Source organism: Hippoglossus hippoglossus, chromosome 8 (assembly GCF_009819705.1).
Source record: "Hippoglossus hippoglossus isolate fHipHip1 chromosome 8, fHipHip1.pri, whole genome shotgun sequence".
NCBI classification, from domain to species: Eukaryota; Metazoa; Chordata; class Actinopteri; order Pleuronectiformes; family Pleuronectidae; genus Hippoglossus; species Hippoglossus hippoglossus.
The window spans coordinates 15,879,182-15,905,013 of record NC_047158.1 but is presented as its reverse complement, the minus strand read 5'-3'; the positions used below and the strand labels follow the sequence as shown (position 1 = coordinate 15,905,013).

The following is a 25,832-nucleotide window of genomic DNA, read 5'->3' as shown; positions in this document are numbered from 1 at the left end:
TCCTAAAAGACAGTAAAGACAGAGCCTCTTTCATACCTGTGGGTGTAAGGCAGGACCAAACTGGTAATGAGGACACAATATAGCTTTGGAGAGAGGTCCACACTTTGAACTACACACATACATACATACACAAATAAATCCAACACTTTCAAGTTGCAGAGGAGATTCCATGTAGCACCTTGTTAAATAACTTACAGGTAGAGTACCGCTGATTGGCACAGCTCAATGCTTCACTTTCTCATGTTTGCCCACAATGTGGAGAGACCATTACACAAACTATTACACAATCAAGGGCTGTGATCCACACACTGTTCAACTAAGTATTTTTGACACAGTTTAAAGATAACACAAGATTTGCATTGGCGACGGACAATGGCAACTCTACCCTGCTTTGATGGTCCCTAAGAGCAGTTAAATAATCAAGTTCTCTGAAACGGCTCATCCTCCATCCAGCTGACTGGCCTGTAGCCTCCCTCTGCTCATTTTCCAGAGGAACCAGTCTCTGAGAACTGGGCCTCGAACATGGCAGGCTATCACAGGCGCTCAGGCTCCAGCAGGTCCGCCCTGAGACTTTTTCATCATTTCCTGTTCACCCTCGAGCCCGGCAAAATGCTCCATCACACGGGTGTGGTCCTGCGATTCACCCCGTCTTTTAAATCATTGGGAAAACAGTTATGGACCTGGAGGAACTCGGCAGCAGCCTCATGTTCAGGGCTGTACGTGTTGTCCGTCACGCTGTCCCTCGTCAGGGCGTACATGGAGAGCTCGTCCATGGGACCACTGGAGGATGGCATCCCCTTCAGCCCGACCACTGGTGAATTCTCCCGTGATCCCTCCGTAGAGTGAGAGCTGGCGCGCGACGTCCGCCGGCGGTAGCGGAAGCTCGGTATCCTTGAGTAAGGGGAGGACGACGAGAGCGAGCGGATGAACTCGCGCCGCGCCTTCCAGCGGACCTCCTTGTTTCTCTCGATGTAGATGTTGATGGCGAGGACGGCCACAGCTTCGGCCACAATGAAGGAGAGGGCGCCAAAGTAGAAAGACCAACCATAGGAGTAGGTGTACTTCTTGTCATCATCACGTTTGTCACTGGGATCTCCTGCATTGCTGGAGATGTAGACGATGATTCCGATTATGTTGCTTAGACCTGGATTTAAAAAAACGAAACAGAAAGACAAGAAATGAGCAAAGAAAATTCAGAAAAAGGTCGTAAGGATGTGGATAAAACAGTGTTAACAAACTTTATCAGTAACAATGAGACCCTCTAACTACCACTTTCATCTTCCAATGATTACGGGACTCGCCCTTAATGACATCCTCATCACTTGTGCGAGAGGCGTGTGTTGATTGGAGATCCTGACCCTCAGTCTTTATGATTGCAACCCTGACGAATTGCAATATGTGACCACAGGTGCTACATCAAGCCGCCTTTGTTCATTATCGAACCCCCCGCCCCGAACACGATCACCCATCGCTGCAGGAGCGCGGCTGGCCGTGCTCATAACCCTCCAGCTCACCTGCAGCGACGAAGAGAATGCCTGCGCTGAGGAGAAAGTTGTTTGTCTTGTTGTAGACTCTCCCCAGGGCGACACACAGCCCCCCCAGCATCAGCAGGCCGGTGCTGAGGATGGGGAACACACTGGAGGCACGCACTATACCTGCAGAGACAAAGGGATCGTTAAGTAAGCCACGGTGAATGCTTCAAACACAGTTCATTGACCGATATTTGATTGAACAATGGAGAGGCTAGTTAGGAAAACAAAAGCACAAATGAATGAATCAATCCATCAATCATTAGATTCGATTATAAGGCCTTTTACAGATGCCAAGATACATCGATAAAAAGATTAATCACAACCAATCAGGCTGTGGGATTTGTTCATTCTTTTAGTAACACAGGTTGTAAAAGAAAAAGGAGACTCTGTTAAATCATTTGAATTTTCATTACCCTGCTGAGCCCTCATCGCTCCAGTTCCGCCTCCTCTCCGTCCATTTTGGAGAACTCCATTATCATTTCTACTTTGGGGCCTTGTTGTGACAAAGCTTTGCTAATCAGCTGTGGGATGTAACAAGAGCTCCCACTGACGATCACCTCCCCAGAAATGAATCACTCTGCCATTTTACAACTTTCCAAAGATGGATGAGCGTATTCAGCTGTGAAGTCTTTTATGAAGCCCTCCTTTTATTCAGTCGTCCTAATGGACTGAGGTTGGACTTTGTCTAAAGTCTTCTTTGTTACTTTCTGCATATTAGGCAGATACTGAGTTGACTGTGCTTCAGACAGTGGTCCTCTGCTGATTCAACATCTCCATTTTAATCTAACGACTAATCACAAGTTATCTGTTTCTACCAGTTTTTACAGAATCCCATGAATTTTAATGCTGCTGCTGCAAAAAGAGTCTTCAACACAAATGAGATTAAATTCTCCTTGTAGTAGGCACAGCTCAAAATATGATAAAAAGTTCTGGTTTTCGTCGACCTCTGTATTAACAGGCATCACTTGATTGGAGACTGCTCTAACTACTGGGTGATAAGACGTGTACCCTTTACCCTGTAAAGTAAAAGAGACGCGCATGCACTTACGCAGCAGGTATTCAGAGCTGTCTGTGTCATAGTCGTTGTCGTCAGGGAAATGGTTGATTCTGAAACAGCTGCCTTGGTTGATACCTGCAGGACAGAAAGACAGAAAGACTGAGTCTCCACATGAAAAATGAAAGACTGTCCACATCAAGGAGATGTAGCAGTATTGTGGGATGAGTACGTGGACCTGAGAGCTCAACACACTGCAACTTAAGAAAACATGCAAATGGAGAAAACATCCTTTTCCCAACACAAGTGCAGCAAATAGAAAATGCACTGCAAATACACACACAATCAAATACTCACAGCACAACCGAATACAACACAATCAAATACTCATAACTAAATACAACACAACCAATTGTCTTTTCAAGCAAACTGAAAGTAAACTGGATTTATCCGATGCTTGGGGAGAGGGTCACACTCTGTCTTTTCATTTCTCAGTCTCTGTTTGGTTGCACTTGGCTGGAGGATGTGCGCGGCCGAGTCGGAGCCACAGTTGCTCCCCATACCCGGTGACTGGTTTATGTAACACTGTGTCCACTGGAGTAAGACCCTGCTGTTTGTCTTCTCTCAGACAAAGGAGGATGGAGCGGGAGGTCGCCCCTCAGACGAACTTGTTACTTTTCACGTGCTAAGGCGAGGAAACAGGAGCAGCGGGGTATAGAAGGAAAACACGGCCTTATTCATTTAACTGGGCAGTGTTTGGTTGGTCTACTGTTAGCAATGATTAACACTACGAGGCAAGTGTTATTCATTGCTCAACAGTAGAATTTCCACATTGTGATGTGAGGCCCTGAAGTCAAAGCTGTTCCTCTTTTCTCATAAACACTTCATTATAAAAAACATTTTCCCTTTTGTTTTAGTCATTAATTAAATCCTCTTGGATTGTGTTGGATAGACTGAGCTGGATATTTGCATGTAGCACACAAAAGCTACATCTTCTCTGGGATTAACTCATTACGCTCAGTGGTTTTCACTTCAAACCACTGGTGAGACTTTGACCTTTGATTTGAAACTGAGGATCACAGCTCAGTGCACACAAACACATTCGAACAGGGACCATCAACGTGAGGAGGGGCACCGCCGGTGTGTCGACGATCAGTTCATACGCTTCCTATGCGGTTGTGTGATTAAGATTTGCACTGCCCGCAGGGATTCGATCGGTCGTGGCGCTTGTCCAAATCAGGCTCAGGTAAACGGCTGAGTGCTGGGGGGGACAAGAAGCCTATTTGAACAACAAAAGACTGTACGGTTGGTGGGTTTAATGGGTGTACTCAGTGCAGTGTTGGTAATGCTGGGAGCTCTTTGGCTATTCATTCGCCATTTGGGCTGTGATCCCCCTCAACACTTCATCATTCTGCAAACAACACCCACGGTATTAAAGGTGGGCTGGGCTGTGGCTTCATTTGCATATTTTTACATAAGCATATCAGGTTTTTTCTTTCTGTGTGTGTGTGTGTGTGTGTGTGTGTGTGTGTGTGTGTGTGTGTGTGTGTCTGTTCGTGTGTATCTCAGAGTCCGGGAAGCAATTGGCCATCCGCTAACCCCACCAGCCTTAGTTACCGTTGCTCCGCCTGTCAAGCATTTGGTTCTTGCACAAGCACATAACTCGGCGTTCCTCCTGCAGTCCACAGACCTGCAGCCCAGGTTTATCGAGGTGTGATGATGACTGAGTTTAGTGAACGGTCAGCTGGTTACACCTCATTAAAACTTAGCCTGTATCTCTCAAAGCACCAATGACTTTTATTTATCCCCCCTCAAAAACACAAAGACCCCCTTTTATCCCTAATTGCGTAAAAAAGGCAGCAGATTAGAGCTGAGCGACCATCGTATAAATGTCAACCATCCCATTAGCTGACAGCCCTGACAACGAGCGAAAGACACCTGTCGACTCCATTTCCCAGGTGCCCTTGGGTGAGCGGCGCTGCCATCATTGTCATTAAGGCCACGCTCGCTTCCATTAACTAGGTCTGCCGCTTAATAAGGGACATCAAATTAATTAGCATCAAATCACTCGGTGGAAATGGAGGACAAGTTTCTGTGTCTAGTCAAAAAAAGGGCTGTGAGCTATTTAAGGCAGCGACGTGAGACTTTGTGCCTGGTAAAACACACACACACACACACACACACACACACACACACACACACACACACACACACACACACACACACACACACACACACACACACACATCCGGCTCACAAGGTGAGATATAAACACAATGAAGATAACAGAAATACAGACACCTTTGCTATCCTGCTAATTGGTGTGTAAACACCACACACTTGCTTGTAACTGATTTTAGAAGCACATTTTGTAAGTGTGTGTGTGTGTGTGTATGTGTCGACAGTTGTCTGTTTATTTCACCCAGAAACACAAAGATTAATTTTGACTTGTGCACACGGTATGAGTCTAGACAGCAGCCACTCCTCTGCCTCGTCTCGTGTGTGTGTGTGTGTGTGTGTGTGTGTGTGTGTGTGTGATATAGATTGGAAGAAACAGAAGACAATATTGCAACTGATTTGGAATCTGATTATAAGCCCCGGCCTCGCTTATGATTTATGAGTGACAGTTATCAGCTCAATGTCTATGTTTAGCTTGTGTGTGTGTGTGTGTGCAGGGTCAGATGGACTCTTCATGAAATGAAATAAAGTCTGAATACTGACAAGCTGCGAGGGAAGGAGGAGGAGGAGGAGGGAGGAAGTGGAGATAAAACAAGGGATGAAGGTGCGAGGAAATGAAACACCAGAGAGCGGAGGAATGATGGGGAGAGTGGTCACATTTAAGAGAGACTCAGCCAGAAGATGATAGCAGGGAGGCAGCGAGGGAGAGATTAGGAAAGATAGAGCGTTAAATGGACAAAACGTGGACAATGCAATAAAGGTTGGATGGTCAGTTGTGCAAAGTAACAAATGTCACAAAGTCGAGGCAGGAGCTTGTTACACATGTTTTGAAGGTGTTGATGATGGACGAAGATGATAAAAAAGTGTTTCATGTGCAGATTTGTTTCAAGGTGATCATGTTGTGACAAACCGTGAATTAACCTTACACAGTCAACACATTACATGGGGAGTAATGGGTTCCCTGGGCCTGACTGGAGTTGGCAAGCCCCATGCTAAGCATCTCCTCCTCTTCACCATGGCAACCGCTGTTAGCCTTTAATAAGCTCATTTACATAAACATTCTCCGAGGACGCTTTTGACATCTTCATTGTAGTTCGGTACCCACCAAATAAGAGACGGCACTTCCCCGGCAAACCCCCCCTTTCCTTTCACAGATCTGTCACCACTTAACAGTACACGGCTGCAAACACAACAGGGATACTCGCACGTTGTATTGGGAGCAGCTGTCACAGCGGCGGTGCCACAGAGAACAGGATGATGCACGTCGTCATTATTTTGAATTAGCCCAGCCAATAAGGGAGCCGCCTCAGGGGAATACACCAATAGCATTGTCTCATTGAATCCAACAACTGCTCACTCTGGTGTTTCCAGGAGTACAGTGCATCATGACAACGAGCTCCATGTGGCACAGGCCTCCAGTCCCTCATTTTCACTCGGCGATAGCTCTGGAAATAGATTGATGAATAAACCAATCAAAAGTGACTTTAATATTGCATTTCACTTGAACTGCGTTGCCTCCGGTGGGTGATACACCCGCAGCAAAGCAACACCTAACACATCTTAAGCAATTAGGAGTAGCGGCACCTTGTTCTGCTTCCCCCCACCCCCCATTAATATCCTCCTTGCTTTCAGATCCGCGACGGAAACTGCGACCGCTGACGAGGGAGAACACTCTGTGGCTTACAGCAGGTGGGATGATTAGGTTTTATAAAGCTGTAAACAGATAGAGCACCGCTTCTGCGACTTGATATCAAACGCAGACATGCACGCACAGCTCGCACAGACACAACAACACATACATTTATTACTTTGGAAACATGGGACACCAGAACAGAATATAAAAGTGTTGTTGTGCAATCAAAACAAACCTTTTTTCCTTTTTTCAGTCCAAGTGAGGGGGAAAAGAGAGAAGCAATTTGGTGCAGATATCAGTGATTCAGTGTTGATATGACTGACACTTGGCTAATTAAATTTTCAACAGACTGCAATTTCGTCAAACACAGCTCTGCATGTGTTGCCAGATTTTTGGGAGAAAATTAAACATCTATTGGCACATGTAGCTTCCCTGTTGTGAAGGTTGTTATGCATTGTCACTAACTTGTGACTAAAAGCTAGTATTATCTTAAAGTCTAAAATATACAAGTATAATAAAATTTATGTAGGCCTACTAAATAATATGATGTATATTGTTATTCTTGTTAAACCGCAATTCCTGTCTTTCCCCTTTCCAGGTCATCATGTGGTAAACCAGGTGCCAAATCACGAAAAGCAACTGTGGAGCCAAAATAGACTCAATATATTGATTAAGTCTTTATATGTGATGAGTAGAAAATGTTTAGCCACGCGTTTGAGAAGATGCATCGTGCATTGTTCACCTACTTGCTGTGTATTACAAATGACCACTAGAGAGCACACCACAGATTTGCATGCTGTGAATAAAAAATCTGGGTGAGGGCAGCTTATGTTTCCCTCTGAGCTAATGGCCGAAAAGCAATCGGGCGCCACCAGCTGGGATGTGAGGCCCTGAAATCAACAATGTCCCGGATTTTTGTTGCTGATGAACCTGTCACAGACGGCCCTATACACTGCCCCTATTATTCAGGCGTGTGTTGCATTTTGCAGATGTGTAGCGTACATTTCTGAGATTGTACACGAAGGGGCACAGGATACGTGAGGCACCTACAATGTGTACATATACAAGCAAGTATACCCACAGCCTTAAGCCCAATTCATGCTTCTGCGTCGAAGCTACGCCGTATGTACGCACGTAGCCTACGCAGGGGGCCGAGCATTCATTGTTGCGCGTAGGTGAATGAGAGTCGTGCTGTAACTACACAGCCGAAATGCGAGTGGCGGTAGATTTTCTATGCTGGTTTTGAGTGGCTTCCGTATTTACACATTTTCTGGCGTCTCTGTTTACTTCAGAACAATGGCGAGTGTTGCTAAGTGGATCGTGTTGAATTTGGAGTTGATAGATGTTGAAGAGCATGACATTTTGTAAAATATATTTAGCTTTTACCACTCTTGTGTGTGTATGTTGACTATGAGGCTAGCACCAGTTGCCATTAGCTTAGCTCGACACAAAGACTGTAAACAGGAAGAAACAGCTCGCCTGCTACCTGTCCAAAGCTTGCTAAGTTAGCTTCATGCTTAGTGTGCACACATGTGAGCGACATCGATCTCTAACTCTCAATAAGAAAGTCATTAAGTGTATTTATTAAAGTGTCCTATTGAATTGCATGCTATTACAGAGACATTTGAGGAGAGGAGGTGAAATTAAATGCACCAATAACTGAAAGGAACTGAGGGTTTGTGCTATGACAGAGGGAAAGAGGAAGCTTTGATGAAAGAATGATGAGGATGGAGGAGTTAAAGTTAAAAAAAGGGATGAATAAACAGAGGGTGCACATCAAGCAGGAGAGAGGACGGACGGAGTGACTGAGGTGGAAGTCGGTGACCTGCTGGTTAATTGCTGCCCCGGCTTTGCTTCTCAATTGTCGCAATTTAATTACAGACTTGTGGAGCAAGGCCCCCGCCATCTCTGCTTCGCCACTCGCGCCAGCCCACCTCCATCTGGATGTTTACTGTAAATATGTACCTGCTAATTGGATTATTCATAAGGTTAGTTTTCACTCTAAGAACTGGCATTTCTATCCTCGAGTCACACATAAGCAACAGCCTCTGGCGTGCTGCCGATTCCCATGCAAATGAGTTGCACTGAAGGGAGCCACCCTGGCCTCGCCGAATCCATGTGGGAAAACAAGCCGAGGAAAACAAAAACTCGAGAGAAATGAAAAAGGGACTGCATGAGTGACGGCGGCGCTGACCTCACAGTAAAGTCGCTCCATTCAACATATTCCTGCCGGTACCTTAAATGTCATGCACGCCTGCTGAGGAAGAGGAAACGCTCGTCTCAGCAGGAGTAACGAGAAACACTAGACCACATTCATTATGTGGTTGTGTGAAAGACAGAGAGGGAGACGGGGTGCTGGACAGTGTTACCACAATGTGTTGTCGCCGAGAGAAAGAGTCGCTGCAATCTGTTTCGGCCAAATGTGGTGATGTTTTCCCCAGTAGCTGTGATTCACACAGAGCCGACCCCCGTCAATAAGCCAGTGTTTTTGTCATCATGAACAGAGGGATGTGTGTGTGTGTGTGTGTGTGTGTGTGTGTGTGTGTGTGTGTGTGTGTGTGTGTGTGTAGGGTGGGGTGTGTGGGGGTCTTCCTTTCTTGTCTTCTCCTCTATACTTATGAGTCTCCATGACAACAGAGCCACCGTCCAGCAGCTCGCAGCTTTTAGCAGAAGCACAGAAGTGAAACTATTAACACTGGAGAGAATGATATGATAAGCCGCTGCCTTTGTTTGTGCAAATTATGCTTTCAAAAAAGACGCCTCATTGCACGGAGCCGGTCCTTTGTCCCCGGCCTCATCAACATCGATTCAGTCCCTGCTGTCATTAGTCCACTTTCATGAGTTACTCCCCACGTTATTTCTGATGGGAAATCATGGTTGACATAATAGTTGCCCGGTGTTTGTAATGTATTGTCGTTTCTCGGTGGGGGGGGGGGGGGGGTCTCGGAGTTCACATCGTAGACAGCCACCATGCAGCCAAGCATGACTCTCCAGAAATTGAAAGTGTCATAACACATCAGGTTGTTATTCGCATGTGTCTTAAGTGTCCGTCTTCGGCACAGGATGAGCCGGCAGAAACAGTTTGATCACAGACGACAGCGAGTCTCTTAAATCTGGACAATGTGACTCAACAATTCACAGAATGAACTACAGACACCTGGTCCTACACAAAAACTGATTTTTACAAAGGTAACACAAGTTTTTATTTTGCCGTTTTGTTGCAACATATTCAGCTGTTCTGGTAGGAGGTGACAAAGTGGTTCAGGTGCTTTTTAAATGAATGAATGAAACCAACTCACTGTTTATCCACACAAACAACAATATAATAAACAGATAATACACAAAATTACATTCTCGAATGTGGCATCTGAATTTTATTTCTGTATCTAAAATATTGCTCCAGAAATGGAAAATAAGGCTGATTCTCAGGTCTCTGAGCAGCTCCACTGGACCTACTGCTGGAACACAATGTGCTGTGCATGGTCCACACCTCCTCCTGTCTGAGTGTGTGGACACACAGTTTTTAACTCTACCATTAATGTAAAATTATTTTGACAGAGAATTTCTAATTACACGCATGTATGGCGTTTCTGCATTCTCTATATGTGATGACTTTAAAGGTACATTTAGTCCGTTTTGATGTATTTCTAAAATGTCTCTAAAGTAAAATACAGTTTTTACTTTGATTGTTTTGCTTTACTTTTATGCTGCAGGGTTTTATTTGTATGTGAAGCCGTTTCCATGATTTTTTTTTCTGCGTCACGACAGACGTTTGTGCCATGAAGAAAACCACCAGTCACGTCGACTCACTCATGTAGAGCTGAAGCTGAGGAGTCAAGTGGTGGCCGGAAGGAAGGTTGGTCAATGAATGAGTGTCTCTCTGCCTCTGAAAGAAGACGTCACAGCCAACGCAACTCTTTTCCAAACATCTACTGCGTAAAAATCATCCAAAACATTTTTTCCAAAGGGATGAAGAGTTGAAATTAAAGCCGTTTCCCTCAACTTCTACAAAAAATATTTATTTCTATTTTGCATGGACATGACGTGAACTCAGAGTCATCTATTTTTAATTCACTGGGCATGTTTCCATAGCAATTTCAGGGATGTTGCCAAGCAACAGCATCGGATACAATGAAGACATGAATGAAAGTAGACTAATAGCGCGCACATTTCCTGACTTAAAAGTGAATGGGCTCAGACGCGCCGGTTTGGCACCGCATCCTTCACACAGACTCACACTCAGCCATATGTATTGTGCGGGTCTCGGCTTGAACAATGCGATGGAACAGTTGGCAGACAGCTTGAGCTGAGTGCGTATAATCTGCCCCTTCAGAACTGCTGTTTAAAATCCCTACTCGCGTGTACATCCACACTTTCTCCATCTGATCTATAGCCATAGAAAGTTGTTCCACACGTGTGATGTGTTTCTTGTCGTGCGCCTATCTCCCTACATCTGCTGCGCGTAAAGGGAGAGCTTGGCTCGTGCGCTCCAGCGGCTGTGCGCACCCAGAAACAAAAGATTCCTCCTTGGGAAAATAAAAGTGGTTCTTTAACATCGTTGCAGTCAATGTTTAATCACCACATATATAATGTATATACTTTCTTTCATGTCGTATATGAATCCAAAGTGAGAATAGACTCACCCTCAATACAGCAGATTCTCCACAGCCCGGAGTGGGTGAGATCGCCTTTCTTGGTTTTGGGCTGCGACTGGGTGTCATCCGAGGCATTGGTTGCGTTGCAGATGTACGCCCGCGAATAGAGCCAGTAGTCCGTGCCGATGGCGATGGTCATCAGGCTGAAGGCAGCGAAAGCCCCCACGGTGGCCAGCAGCGTTTGAACCCCGCGGTCACACCAAGCCATGACGCTTCATACTAGTCCACACTCTCAGCGGTCCAGCGTGCACGCACCGGAGCGCGTCAGGGCGCGGATCCTTGGCTCATAATGGATCAGGTCCGTGCACAGATTTCTTCTCATCTGCTGAAAGTGGACTGAAGAATGAGTGAACCGTTCACCTGCTGCTCAAACCCAACTGGTGGCTGCTGCTGTGGATGTGTGATGACACCAGTTGTGTCCACTCCAGAAGCTCCACACAGGTTTGAAGCGCACAGGACAGCAGGGCAGCAACATCATGTACCGACTCAGACGCCTTCAAACCTCCTCACCACTTCTTTCTCTTCTGTTTCTCCTCTTTTATCTTTGTCTCAAAACACTTTCCCCTCTGTTCCCACACTGATTGCGTCTGTGTTAATAGCCATGGCCACAGAGAGGGCTACGTCAATGGCTGTTAAGTGAGACCCCACCCTCACCAAATCTAACCAATGGAGGGGATGTGCTGTTGAATAAAGAAATTAAAAAAAATCTTATGTCTGTCTACAACTGAATGCTTTTTTAAATGAAAAATAATTTTGGAGAAATATTAATCACCCAAACAAACCAGGGTCTCGTCTCAGAATATATGAATATCACCAAACATCCAGAGAGTCAGCTGTCACAGGGGTGAGGGTGAGGGGGAGGGGGAGAGACTTAATGACAGGCTTTGACACAATGGTGTTTCTCTCTGTGGTGCACTAACGCCAAACATCCATTTCCCTGCGGAAACGACTATTAAAAAAGCAATTAAATGCTTGATGAGTGCACTACTACCCACACACACAAACACACACACACACACACAGACGGATAGACAGATAGATGGATTCATCAATAGTAATACTGTAAATTTACATCCTGAGAAAAAATCTGTTCATTAATGAGAAATAAATAAAACATACAAAATATCCATTTCTCAGAGTCACTCACGCAAACTCTTCCCCCCCGCCTTCCTCTGACTTCAATCATGCAGCTGACAAATTGGTTAATTAAAGATGCAAAATAATCAAAAACAAACACAACATTCATGGCAGTATGAACAAGGACACACGTGCTTAAAGGGATAGTTCACACAAAACTATGAAAATTCACTCATTATCTACTCCACCCCTCCACTTTGCCAATGGAGGGGTGGGTGACTTTTGGAGTTTCAGGGGTAAACAGTGTTGCAGCCAAGAGCATAGAGGGCGAGAGCTCGTGCGGTGTGATTCATCATGTTGCCCAAATAAAGTGACATTTTATTAGTGTAGCCTTACTGTTCAGTTGAGTTCAGGAATAGTGACGGTTGAATTGAGTTGAGATGTTTTTTATTGAGTTATGATTTTAAACAAATTTGACAAGCAAAAAACTGAAGTGAAATCAGATCAGCTGATCAGATTTTGACAGAAAACAGTCTGGAAGTACCATCAAGAGCTTTTTTTTTTTATTATCAAGCCGGGACCTTTCCAGTGGAAGCTGTCCAAAGAAGCACCTCCCTTAAATGTTTCCCCTGCTGGTTGGAAATTATTCCATCAGGCTCAGGGATGCATTAAGCATGTCTGTCTTTGTTCAAACTGGCATGAATGTTGTGTTTGTTTGTTGTTAAAAATTATTTTGCATCTTTAATGAACCAATTTGTCAGCTGCATGATTAAAGTCAGAGGGAGGTGTTTGTGTGAGTGAGTCAGAGAAATGGAGAATTTGTCAATTATTCACATGTTTTATTTATTTCTCATTAATGAACAGATTTTTTCTAAGAATGTAAATTTACAGTATTATTATTGATGAATCTCACTCTGTTCTATCTATCTATCTATCTATCTATCTACCTAAATGTTGGAAACTTTTCAAATAAGAATAGACTGAGATAATATCAGGTGTAATATTGAGACCATAAATCAGCTAAAAAAACTTAGTTTAAAGTGTTTGAAAATCAATGTTTTCTTTTGGCTTGAAGCTTTTCAATGTAACTGAAATAAACATCTGTGAAAGATTTGTTTTTATAAATCAGTGGTGATTCAACTCTTTATTTCTATATTTCTTGATATAGTTATTTCCTCTAACTACCACCCAGATGATCACAGATTTCTCTTAATATTACCCAATGGATGCATCAATTAAAACATGTTGGGCTTTTCTCTTTACTCCCGCTACCTGAAGGTGGCGCTAAATCGCTGCTACACCGGAGTAAGAGGGAATTCTACCCATGGTCCTCCTGTGCATGGGAGCAAACAGCACAAGGATCGGACTGTGATGTAGGAGCAAGGGGCCTCCACGTGTGTTTTACGCATGCGCACAGCACTGTGTCCTCGCCGTGGGTCTCAGCTGGCTGCGAGGGCGCATGCGTAAATCTGTCCCATGACGTCAGTGCCGGCGCCCTGCGTGTCTCCCGGACAACATCTGAACAAAGGCCTGCCCCCTTTTTTCATGAGGATTTCTCTACCGCCGTCGTTACTTTACGTGTAATCACGATTACTAAATTGGATTACGATACTTTTCTTATATTCCGACGCGATGCTGACAGCAGGGAACGCGTCCGTGATGGATGTGGATCCGCTCGAGACCAGCGGCGAGATCAAGTCGGCCATGCACACTTGGCGTTTTCGCCACCATTTCACATACAAGGCAGATCAGGGAAAGAATATCATCGTGCAGTGTAATCTGTGTCTGCCGAGGGTCAACCTGCTGTCCACGTCGAAAACCTCCACGTCCAACCTCAAGAAGCATTTAGACGTGAGTTTCAGGGAGTCGTGTGACTGTGCCGATCAGGTCCGGTTAATGTTTGAAAGAGTCAATGAATGAACAGCAGCCCCCCCCCACCCCCCCTGTGATTAATCACGTTACATGGTGCTGAGTACCAACCCGTGGCGCTGGAGCCTCCCCACGTTCAACTCCTGCACGAAACTCAACCACCGTGTTGTTTTCAATTCTCTTTTCTTTGCAATGTGAAGTTTGTGCACGGATTGGAACACAGAGCGTGCAAATGGCACACCTGCGACCAGTAACACAAACCCTCTGGTGTTTTTGTCTTTCAGAGAACACACTTGGGCTGCGAAGCCTGTCCTGACGTCAAGAGGGGGAGGAAGAAAGAGGAACGCAACGGCGAGGAGAGCAGGCACTGCCAGCTCAAAAGGCTCAAGGCAGAGATCATCTCTAAGTGCACCACCCAGGCAAAAGTCGACCACCTCATCTACAACTTCATCGTGGAAGACTGCCTGTCGTTTTATGTGCTGGAGCAGCCGGGCTTCATGAAGCTGATCGCAGGCTTGACTGAAGGGCTGAAGTCCATGGACAGGGTGACCTTGTTTACAAAGGTGGACCAGGGCTTCTCCAGGATGCGGGAGGAGCTCATGACTAAACTCAGCAGCATCCAGTACGTGTGCACCACGGCTGACATCTGGACAGCCAACAGCAGGAGCTTCTTTGGGATGACCTGCCACTGGATCGACAGCTTTTCTCTGGAGAGGAAGTCTGCCGCTCTGGGGTTTGCCCGGCTGCAGGGCAAGATCACGTACGACACAATTGCTGGGCGCATACATGACATCCACGTGGCCTTCAACATCGAAAGCAAAGTTCAGACCACGGTCACTGACAATGGCAGCCCCTTCATGAGCGTCTTCAAAGAGTTTGCAGTGGACAGCAACGATGACATTGGGTTCTATGAGAATGTGAGCACTGTGCTCGAGGGTGAGCCCGAGCAGGACATGCTCCTGTTCCTGCCCACTGTGCAGCGCTGCGCGTCACACACCCTGGAGCAGATTGTTGCCGAGGACTTTTGGCAGGCGGTGTCACAGGGGCCCATGTGCCAGCTACATTACAGCACAATGGCCAAGGTGTTTTCCATATTTAGCAAATGTCACCATCTCCAGGTGGGTATGGACGCAGCGGAGGAGATAGGAAAGATGGCGCTTGTTGTCCCTTCTGTAATACGTTGGAATGTGGAGTACTGTGCTGTGCAGAAGATCGTCTCTCTCACTGAGCAGGAGCTGACAGAGCTGTTCGCCCGCCTGGAGGTGCCACGCATGCAGCCAGAGGAGATGGCCTTCCTGAAAGAATACGTGACTGTTTTCCACCCGCTCGCTTTTGCACTGGAACTTTTTCAAGCCGAGCAGAAATGTTACTTGGGTCTGGTCATCCCGACCGTGCTCAGTCTGAAGAACAAGCTGAACGAGCAGAAAGACACTGCAACCTACTTCGGCGAAGTCATCAACGCCATTGCGGTGGCTATTGATGTGCGGTTCCTGGAGCTGTTTGCCAGCACGGAAGCAAAGATCGCAACAGCGACGACGCCGCAGTTTCGCTTGTGGTGGATGGCTGCGTCCGAGAGGGATGAGATGTGCTCCGTGTTGGCCACTGAGGCGTCGCAGATGGATCCCTGCATCGTATCCGAGGCGAACCCCAGCCGGAACACGTCCACCATCGAGTCGGAGGATGACTTCTTCAGCTACGGCTCCGCGAAGCCTAACGAGCAGATCCAGCAGCGGGGGGTGATGGAGGAGATCCGCATGTACATTGAAGGAACAGGGAAGAGCCTGGAGTGCCTGCAGGACTTCCCCCGAGTGAAGCAGCTTTTCCTCAAATACAACACCACCCTGCCGTCCACGGCGCCCGTCCAGCGTCTCTTCAGTCAGAAAGGCAACCTGGTCACGTCGCAGAGAAACTTTCTGACCGACGACTACTTTGAGCGCATTCAACTTTTGAGATACAACAGCAACTTGCTCTCTTTGACCACAGTGAATTAAATGCCATGAACTCTGTCTCTCAGCCTTTTCATTGACACAGAATCAAACCACATTGTGCTTAAATCGTCACAGGAACCCCCTGAGTTTATCATCTCATCACAGATGACTTAGCCCAGACGGGTTTTCTAAAGGAACCCTGACCTGTTTTGATAGGCGTCGCTTATTTCTCCCACTCCACAATGGCCTAAAGAAAAAATCTGAATTGACAATCATTGACAGTGACATTCAAGGACTGGATATACTGACGCTATCTTTTCAAGTGTGCTGTCGTTTTGATTTGAAGTAGCCACAGGGTTAAAATGAAGTGATTGTTTTGGTCTTTCAGTTCAGTTAGTTTTTTCTACAGCTATTCAAGGAGAATGCGTCTCCTGTCTGTATGTTTTATATCATATATAAAGATATGTGACATTTTAGTCTCACCTTTTGTTCCTCCACAAAGGTGAAAATCACAAGTGATCACATAACTGATGTGTCGGCTGTCAAGACGCACCGAGAAAACCGAAAGATTCCAGAGCTGCACAGTCCCGAGTGTTTTCTTTGCCATGTGCCCAGATGTCAGTTAAGAGCTTTGGTGTTGTCTGACCGCTGCCTGGAGACCAACAGGAGACTGTCAAAACACACACACACAACTGTTGAAAACATGACACTTGTGAAGATGCTCAACCAATCTCTAGAGAGCAGGAAAAACCAGGGGAGTTTTTTTATCTAGTTTTCAACATTATTGCCTGTGTGACCGTATTTACATATACACACACACACACGTATAAATATGTATGTGATGTTGTTTGACTTTGCTCGCAGCACTCACAAAGGATTATACTCTACATAAACCTGAAATTGAGCTGCTCCAAATTCTATTCCTCTCAAGACAGACGGACAGGGTATCTGGATTCCATTCTGCAACACTTCAGCTGATAAGGAGAAAACACCTCGAACAACTGGTTGCACAGAAAAGACACACGTCCACAAAGTTCCACTCAACAGGTGTCGAGCTAAATGTTTAGTGTAGTCAATGGAACTGTCGTGTTGGCAACACTCTAAAAACTACATGTTACATTTAAAATTACTTCCTTGAATTATATGGTTTCAACTGGAATATAAACAAACATTTATCTGCACTGGATTTCAATATTTTCACAACTGAAGTACTTAAGATTCTTGTTTGATCTGAGCTGATACTCGTATCTCTGCTCTGAGCAAATTTTTAACTACATGAAGGATTTTAAGTTTAGTTAAACACTGCAAATCGTCATTTCCTGTAGTAAGATTTCATTTAAATATTTTGCTCATATCCCAAAGTCTCTTCCCATAACATTTTCTGTCTTAACTCTAATGTCCTTAATGATGTGATCCAGTGTAAAAGAGAACAACTCCCTTGCTTTTTAAGTGCGGTGGGAAGAGGTGCAGCTCTGCGTGAGACAGGATCATCTGGTGAACAAGGTTCGACTACATGTTTAGAAAGTCTTTATGACAACCCTGCCACCTGTTGGACACAGAGGTGCACTTCAGTGAAAGCCACTTGTTTGGTTATACTCCAGACAAATACATTTAATGACAAAATTCAAACAAAGCTCAGGCCCCAGTTCAAACTTTGATCCAAAGTAGAAGTTTTAATGGCTTCAGGAAAACAAATGGTACAAAGTATTACTTTTGAAAACAAACCAGTAATACCTGCCACCACACATTAACACACGCACACACACACGCACACACATCTAGAACAGGATCATGTTAGGCACAAAGTGGGTGGAAGGTGTAGTCAGTACCTTTGATTTAATCCATCACCAAGCCCTTGTCTTTACAGTCCTCTCATGCTTCCTCCCTTGCAAAAGTAGCATAGAATCTCTTGTGATATAAAAGCAGCATGGCAGAGACAAATACTCTTTAAGTTACTTTACCCATAAACCACTTTGCTTCTACTGAGTCTCTGTCAGTTCAGTGATATAATACCGTAAGGAGGGAAGCATTAGAAAGCTTTCCAGACATGGCTTGGATATCTTAATATTCTAATGCCTTTCTCTCACTTTGCTTGTGTAGGACACCGTCTCTGGTGTCTGCTCCTGGGACAGCACCAGTCACTGCAGAACTGCCTTGGCGGGGCTAAAGTGGCCCAGGTTCTCGCAGGACTTGAGCCAGCGCTGGACATTAGCGGGGGCAGAGGAGGCCGAGCCACTTTGCAGAACGCAGCAATAGCAGGCGACGTCAGCCAGGGAGAACTCCGGCCCCGCCAGCCAGGGGTTGCGGCCCAGGGCAGAGTTAAGCGCCCGCAGGACGGCAGCTTGCTCCTTGGCACTGCCCTCTGCCAGCTGGAAGAAAGCTGTGTCCACCCAGCTGTCCACCATAGTGGCGAGGGCGGGATCGCTGGGGTAGGGAGCCAGCAGCTTGAAGAGGAAGCGTGCCACGTTGGCTTCACCCTCGATGGGACACATGTTCTGGATGCTAAACTTCATTTGCAGCTTGGGGACTGTGGATAGAGCACAGGTGTCACATTGTAACAAGGACACAAGCATTAACAACACATGTCAATATGCTTATTATTGCTCATATGAATACAAAGCTCTAAAGAGTAATTAGGTTCCCAATCAAGTGCCAAGCAAAAGAGATCAAATCAAACAGCTCAGGTGTGTGTGGCACCAACATAGAAATCAGGTTCATATTTTATATTTATACTATGTTAACCTTCTGCTTTGATCTACTACCAGTCAAACAAGAATGTTTCCTTCACCTCTTTGTCCCTACACTTCTTGTCCATCCACTAACACACACACCTTCCCTCTCACTGTGGCCTTACCGTCTTTCCATATGAGTGTGAAGCCCAGCTGGAACAGGTGGCGCGCATAGCTGTCTTCGTGGCGTGGGCCGAGGCAGGACAGGAGCTGTGACGGGACGCCAGCAACTGAGGAGTGGACGTGGACGGTGGAGAGCACCCGATAGCGCTGACACAGCAGGCTGTGGAGCACCAGCAGGGTCAGAGGTGGCTGTGCTGGGTTGGCGTTTATGACGATGTCGCGGAGAGCGCCGTGGTCCTGATACAAACAAGACAGAGGTAAGCAGCCGCTCTATCCAAAAAACATTCTGTGTTCAACATTTATCTTCCATAACGAGACATAAACAGCTTGCACAATCTGGCCTTGCGATCAGTCCACACCCTCATTTATGCTTTGAGACAAATTCCATTACGAGCAGATTGTACCATTAAGCACAATATTTAGAACTTGTAAGGACAGGCAGGTATCATTAGAGATGGTCACCACCAAACAGAAAAGTCAGATTATGTCAACTGAAAGAAACAGGGACACACTGTGAATGCATCACTAAAGCGCTCCAGTGTCTCACCTTGCCCAGTAGCGAGTCCAGGTCTGTGGTGCCCTGGAAGGCTACGGAGCTGAGGGTCTGGGAGGAGAGGCTGCTGCTGACTGTCAGGTCCAGATCGGCATCTGGGGTGGTCACAGTCTTGGCCAGGCCCTCCACAGCTGCTTTCAGCTCGTACAGTTTTCTCATGATCTCATCCTGCCGAGCCTCCAGAGCTTTGACGGCTGGGTCCACCTCGCCGTTCTGGGGAAACAGAGAAAATTCACAGTTGAGACAATTTGAACACAACTCTGCAGAGGTTTCACAGCCAGGGTAAAAGCTGCAGGGGCAACATTTAACTGTCCCTACACAGATAACACAGAGATAACACTGAGAACATGTTTAACAGACTCTCTGGCTAGAGATGCACAGTTGAAAAGCACGGCCTTCACTCAGGACCAAAAACCAGTTCTTAAAATGAAAAGAAATAACATTGTGATCATAATAACTATTGATATCGACTAATGTGAAAAGTATTTTATGTGCCTTATACCTGTGCTCACGGTGAAATAAGAATGGTTAACGCATTAACCATGTCACGAGGCTGCCAGACTGTCACCATTACTGCCTATGTGTATCTTTATTTATGTTATATTTCTTATTTCTTTAGTTTTATATATCGTAAGTTTTATTCTTGTGCTGTTTACACCCTTTTCTTTTTAAATACACGTACATCTGCTGCACCATAATTTACAGGCCATAAACAGGCTGTGTTTGTCTAATGCACAACGTTGCGTAGCTTCAGTTATTTATCTTTAATTCTGTATTTATATTTGGCCTCAACACTCGATTACTTGTGTATTTCTATGACCTTATACTTCAAATATTTGTATTGTCAACATCTCCATTAGCACATACTTCTTTACAGCGACAGCTTTGTAGTAATTCCGGTGGCTGGACTTTCATCTCACTCTTTATTATTCTTATGCTCTCGTGTTTAACTGTTTTGTGTGATACTGGATGCCTACATTTTCTTCGGGATCAATAAAGTATCTATATGTATGCATGCATGTATATATAGTTTTCTGCGGTTATCTATGTTGTTTACTTTGTTGTACTGCACACGTCCTGAAGAGCTGCTGAATAGATTTCATTAGTTTTAACCAATAACAATAAATATCTATTCTATGGTGTTGTAGTTACTGCACAGCTGGAGTACAAATCTCTAAAAATGCAGTGACAGTTCTTTATTATTAATAGTAACACTTGATACAGAGGGATCATCTATAATCGACGGTTGATGGACGGTGGAGGTGTGATTGTTGCATCAGCTAAAAGTGACAGCACCCAATGCTAAGTTAGCCAGCTAGCTTAGCCAAACGCGGCTAACGCTAACATACGCTTGCCAGAGGAGCCATGAGAGGAGCGGAACGAACTGCGGACAACAGCGAGAGGTAAACACAAACTAATAACGTGTGAAAAAAAAAAAATAAAGCTCTAAATAAAGATGAAGTTTGTCGAAATGAAGTTCACAGTTACCTGGAGCGCGTGTTCGGGGGAGCAGCCGTTGCCCTGCTGCGCGTGGATATTTGGTAACTTGTACATGCAGGTTGGTAAATCAACCTTTATGTCCCCGGCACAGACGGACTTTACCTGGTACATGGGCATGATGGAGGACAGTCTGAGACCTGACACTGAGAAACTGTTCAAATCACTGTCCCGCACACAGGCGTCTTCCTTCGGGGATGAGAAGTGTTGACAGGCGGCAGCAGGGACCAGAGCACCGGCCAGACCGGAAAGAGGCCGCGGCGGCGTCACTTCCGGTAAAGTAGACGCTGGATTAATATATATAAAAAATATCATATTTAATTATTATGATTATTAGGTATTTGTCTATTATATATTATTGAGGTAAAGATGATTATAAGTTGTACTTCTTTTATTGCTCAACCGGAAACTGTGACCCAACTGTTATTTGACATGGTCAGTAAAACGAAAATTATGGGAAGATGTTTCTAAATGTTTTGTTCATACTTTTTTACAAATAATTTTGCATTATTTCGTTAACATGAGTATTATTAATTTGTATAGCACAAGATAAGATGAGATAAACTAAGATAAGACACGAAACGACAAGACACTAGAAAATATACAAGACGAGACAATAAATGACAAGACATGACACCATCCTATACACGGCTCGACAACACAAGTCAAGAGACGACACAAAAGAAGACACACCAAGACAAAACAAGACATGATACGATATGTAATCCATAACATAACATAACACAACACAACACAACACAACACAACACAACACAACACAACATAACATAACATAACATAACATAACATAAGTTAAGATACAGCGTAATGTCAAAGAAAATTCTTGTGCCAGATCTTGCATCTTGATGTTACAACAACAAAGAATGATATAAGTATTATAAAAAAAATAAGGGATAAGTAATGAGGAGTAAGGGAGAACCAGTGCCTAAACATACAGTAAGTAAACAAATAAAAAATAAAAACATAGAAGAATGAACTAAAAACTGGACTTAAATAGGAAGAACCAAAATTATTTATTTCGATAGGCTCCTAGAAAACACTTCTTGTGATGGGGTTTTCTGTGATGCCACCTGCTGTGATGTCTCTCACTGCAGTCAGAGGTGCAGCATAGTAACAAGGCTCGGCCTGTAGAGAGCAGTGCTGCTGCAGTTTTCAGTGGGGGTTCACATTCTGATCCAGGTCTTCGATAAAAATCAGTGTTAGTGGTGAATCAAGCATTTATCCAAACCTCAGGTTTCCGACCCTAAGAAAGGTTAGCAGCCAGTATGTGCTGTTTTTAATCTCGTGGATGCTATGATCAAAAACCTTATACCTTTACATAGTCATGTGAGCAGTCATTTTTTCTAGTGAAAATTTAATTCTGTCATTTTTAATGTATATTTTAAGTGGTTTAGCCCTAAAGCACACACGTTATTATTTAATTTTTTTCAGAGAATTGGGTGCTATTTTCATAAATTTTGTTGCTTTTTCAATAAAAACGAGATAGTGATAATGGGAAAGTGATTATTTAATTAGTAATTATAGGTAAAAACATTAAAATTATACCAAGTGGAGTCAGCAGTTCAGTCAGAGTCAGATTAAAGACGAGTCAGTAGGAATTTGCATGAATATAGTCTGGACGACTTGATATTGATCTCACACACATATTTCCTGTAACTCCACCATGTGTATGTCTGAGCCCTTGTGCTCTCTGTTGTCTTGTGTCTCATCTGACACCAAAGCTCTGGCCAAATAACCCAAATATAATTTCAGTTCTGCCTGCTCCACCAATCAAAATCACAGGCTCAGTCTCACCGTTGTTATTCAATCACAAGAGATTTTTTTTCACCTAATCAAAACCTGGCAACACAATCCTTCACTAGGAAGCAATTGAGGAGGCCGATACCACTCATCCCCCTGTAGTCACTCTCTTCTCTGTCAGAGGAATCGACTTGGTGCCATTTCACACGTGAGCCGCATCCTCTCCTCTTAAACCACCGTGACAAGAGAAGTTTAATGAAAATGTACGCTTGAGTTTGACGTCCCAACATCTTGTCAACCCTGAATAATTCACTGTTGAAGTCTGGCAGGAGTGAGGGGAGGCGGAGGAGCGGGTGTTGGGTGTTGGGGCCAACCTGTGGCGGCTCTGCTGAGGGAACAGTCAGATCTAATGGCCGGACTAATACCTGAGCTAGAAACTGAAGACTGCAGGGGGAGCTGAAACCTGACAGTTCAAAGTAATTCTTTAAATCATGTAGGAACAAGGAAGTCTGTCAGGCTGCAGGTAGCATGGGAGTAGGGTTGGAGGTGACACAGGCCTTGTCGGTGCTGTCTTACTCAGGTACACTCTTACTGGGTCACTGATATAGATAAACAGTGCACAAACTGATGGACGGCAATGGATACTTTGCTTAGAGCTGCTCGGAGTACCTTAAACACAGCTTATGAATTATACGTGGTACACACACTGGTTCATTGTAATTACGGAACTGAAATGTAGACACAGGGTATTACGTTAATGAAAGTGCTTTGACAAGAGAGGAACTGATAATATGTCTGAGTATTTACAACATTAAAAAACTACTTTGATTCCGTTTTTCTCTCAAATATAAGTAAACACAACTTGTTGACTTTAAGTTGAACAAACTTAAAGCCTGACTGATTCATTGGCTGGCTGATAAAAAAAATCCAAGATCAGTATCAGCGTTAATGTTATATATGCACTGATATCAAAGCTTTTACTTTAGTTATCCATGCAGAAAAGATGTGCATTTATGTTATATATACATATACATATTATGTTTATCTTTTCATTCAAGTTCTATATATTTGGTTGTATATGTGTTTTTTTTATGTTTGTTTTTAGTTTTTAGTTTTAAGTTTGTAACTTAAATAAAAATATCAAGCCTCAATTGCATTTCTTTATTATAAGGGTTTAATAATGACATTTATGGGATCATTACCATTTATTTTATATATACATATATATATATATATATATATATATATATATATATATATATATATATATATATATATATATATATATATTACCCCCAAAAATCTGACAAATCTGAAAATTTGTTGTAATGTTTGTTGATGAAAAACATCGTACAGCCACTAACTTCATGTGAAGATGCAGACACTTGTTAGTAATGTTGTTATCTATGTGATTTTTTTTGAGTTGACTGCATGAATCTGCTTCCACATTTACGGATGTCGTAAGATGTTTACCGACCAAACTCCACCTAGACACAAACATGTTCTCCAACCAGACAGTTTGCCTCCATTGTTCGGTTACTCAAACTGAAAGTTGGTCGTGGATGACAGTCCCCATTTTATCTGATTGTGCCTTCTCATTTGGAAAAGTCTGCAAAGTAGCCGTCTACCTGTCCACGACAGCCATTACTCAGTCTGGGGCTGAGTCAGCACATGTAACAGCTGCTCAGAGGTTTAAGCAGGGTGTGGCTTTTAGTTCAAATTGCAAACTTGCGTTAGTGACAGCTCAATGTATATGTGTATAAGAGCATATCAATTAGCAGATACACAAACAATGGCTTTAAACCAGGGTGGAGATTGTTCTCTAGTAATCTCCCTCCGCAAATGCCCCTGTTGTATCATGGAATGGCCACTGATATGTGCATGGCCCATTATTCATTAATGAAGGGAAGCTGCACGCAGACATCATAAGTAGCGGCTCGGGACTAATGCTTGTTGGGGAACAGTGGCAGCGCTGTCATCCCCTGCATTATGGATAGAGTTCCAGCGCGGAGCTCACAAAGCCCATTCAGTCGTCCTTACACGCCAGTTAAATCTTTCACGACGTCCCTCCCTGTTCAGACTATCGGGTAGCAACATCTCTGATACCTGCAGGCTCCAAAAACACCTAAAAGAGTCAAAATATGATCAGCGATTGTAGCAGCAAACCCAGAATGCACGGCCCATCGTCCAAGCGGTTCAGCTTCCTCATTTGTTCGATCACTTCAGGTTGTTATCAGCTGAAGATGGGGTGCACATTAAAGTTTCACACAGACTTAATCAGTAAGCTGAGCCTGACACTCCTTTCTTGATATGAGTTTTTAGTGACAATGAAGCGAGGGCATCAATTATTGAAGTGCCAAGCAGACAAGCAGGCTGAGCCTATGTGTCCATCCCAAAAGGTTTATCCACACACACGTATGGAACAGGATAAAATGTTTAAATATAAAATTACAGAATGGTTAAGTTGGCTAAATTTATTTCTTCTTTCTTCTTCTGATCATTCTTTGTTTGTCACCTAGGGCTGAAGTGTAACATTTCAAGGGAACTTCCGCTAATGATACTATAATACTACCACTGCATTGCACTGGTGAATTCGGCCTTTAACATTTTAATAGTGCAAAACTAGAATAGAGCTCAGTAGAGGTAATTCATCCACCAAGGCCCAATATTCCCCTTGTGAAACCACATTTAAATTCATTAAATTTTTTTTTATTTGGATTCTCACCCATACTGCATCCTTCCACCAAGTTTAGCTGTTATTTGTCCAATTGCTTTTGCGTAATCTTAATAATTACCAACAAATGGATCATAATTACACCCTTTCTGGAAGATGATATGGTAAAAAATATCCACTGCATTTATTTGTTTATCGTGGCATGGCCACGCCTCTCAGGTATTTTATTTTGAAAGTACTTTATTTATCATATTACATAGATTTGCCCAACTTCCTGAAACTACACCACAGAAAATGATGATTGTCAGACCTTACGTCTAAATTGTTCTCACATCCCTGGCCTGTCTCAGCCATGGATTCCCAGAGAGGAACAGTCTCTTTTTATTTCCTCTTTCACCCCCTCTGCCCTTGAGCGCAGGTAATCTGCTTGTCACATTATCTTTTACCCCTGTCCCACGGCAGCAGATCCAGCAGTGTCGACCTGTTGTCTCACATTTCCTTCCTGTTTATCGCTCCTGACCCACAGGGGTCACGGCTCCATTGTTGGCCCTGTGGCTTGTGTTACCTACTGGCTTCCCCAACCTTGTTCCACTTTCAGCCGTGCAGCCCCACACTGGACAGCAGATATG

The 25,832-nt window shown here is 44.2% G+C and overlaps 3 protein-coding genes across 4 annotated transcripts; 1 reads left to right on the top strand and 2 right to left on the bottom strand.

Moving 5' to 3' along the window:
* Positions 1 to 271: 271 nt before the first annotated feature.
* cacng4b (calcium channel, voltage-dependent, gamma subunit 4b) lies at positions 272 to 11,676 on the bottom strand. The gene is made up of 4 exons (XM_034594445.1): positions 10,981 to 11,676; positions 2,581 to 2,664; positions 1,515 to 1,655; positions 272 to 1,144 (listed from the first exon to the last, which is right to left on the bottom strand). The coding sequence occupies exons 1-4, from the start codon at positions 11,198 to 11,200 to the stop codon at positions 618 to 620; spliced, it is 972 nt and encodes a 323-aa protein (XP_034450336.1). The 5' UTR covers positions 11,201 to 11,676; the 3' UTR covers positions 272 to 617.
* Positions 11,677 to 13,486: 1,810 nt separating this feature from the next.
* Positions 13,487 to 16,355, top strand: zgc:161969 (uncharacterized protein LOC569044 homolog). The gene is made up of 2 exons (XM_034594441.1): positions 13,487 to 13,920; positions 14,223 to 16,355. The coding sequence occupies exons 1-2, from the start codon at positions 13,702 to 13,704 to the stop codon at positions 15,927 to 15,929; spliced, it is 1,926 nt and encodes a 641-aa protein (XP_034450332.1). The 5' UTR covers positions 13,487 to 13,701; the 3' UTR covers positions 15,930 to 16,355.
* Positions 16,356 to 17,507: 1,152 nt separating this feature from the next.
* On the bottom strand, positions 17,508 to 21,028 carry aimp2 (aminoacyl tRNA synthetase complex interacting multifunctional protein 2). 2 transcript variants are annotated; one of them, XM_034594444.1, is made up of 4 exons: positions 20,874 to 21,028; positions 19,266 to 19,484; positions 18,721 to 18,955; positions 17,508 to 18,393 (listed from the first exon to the last, which is right to left on the bottom strand). In XM_034594444.1, the coding sequence occupies exons 1-4, from the start codon at positions 20,886 to 20,888 to the stop codon at positions 18,005 to 18,007; spliced, it is 858 nt and encodes a 285-aa protein (XP_034450335.1). In that variant the 5' UTR covers positions 20,889 to 21,028; the 3' UTR covers positions 17,508 to 18,004. The 2 variants fall into 2 exon arrangements, with proteins under 2 accessions (XP_034450335.1, XP_034450334.1); XM_034594443.1 differs by having other exon boundaries at positions 20,760 to 21,026.
* Positions 21,029 to 25,832: the final 4,804 nt, after the last annotated feature.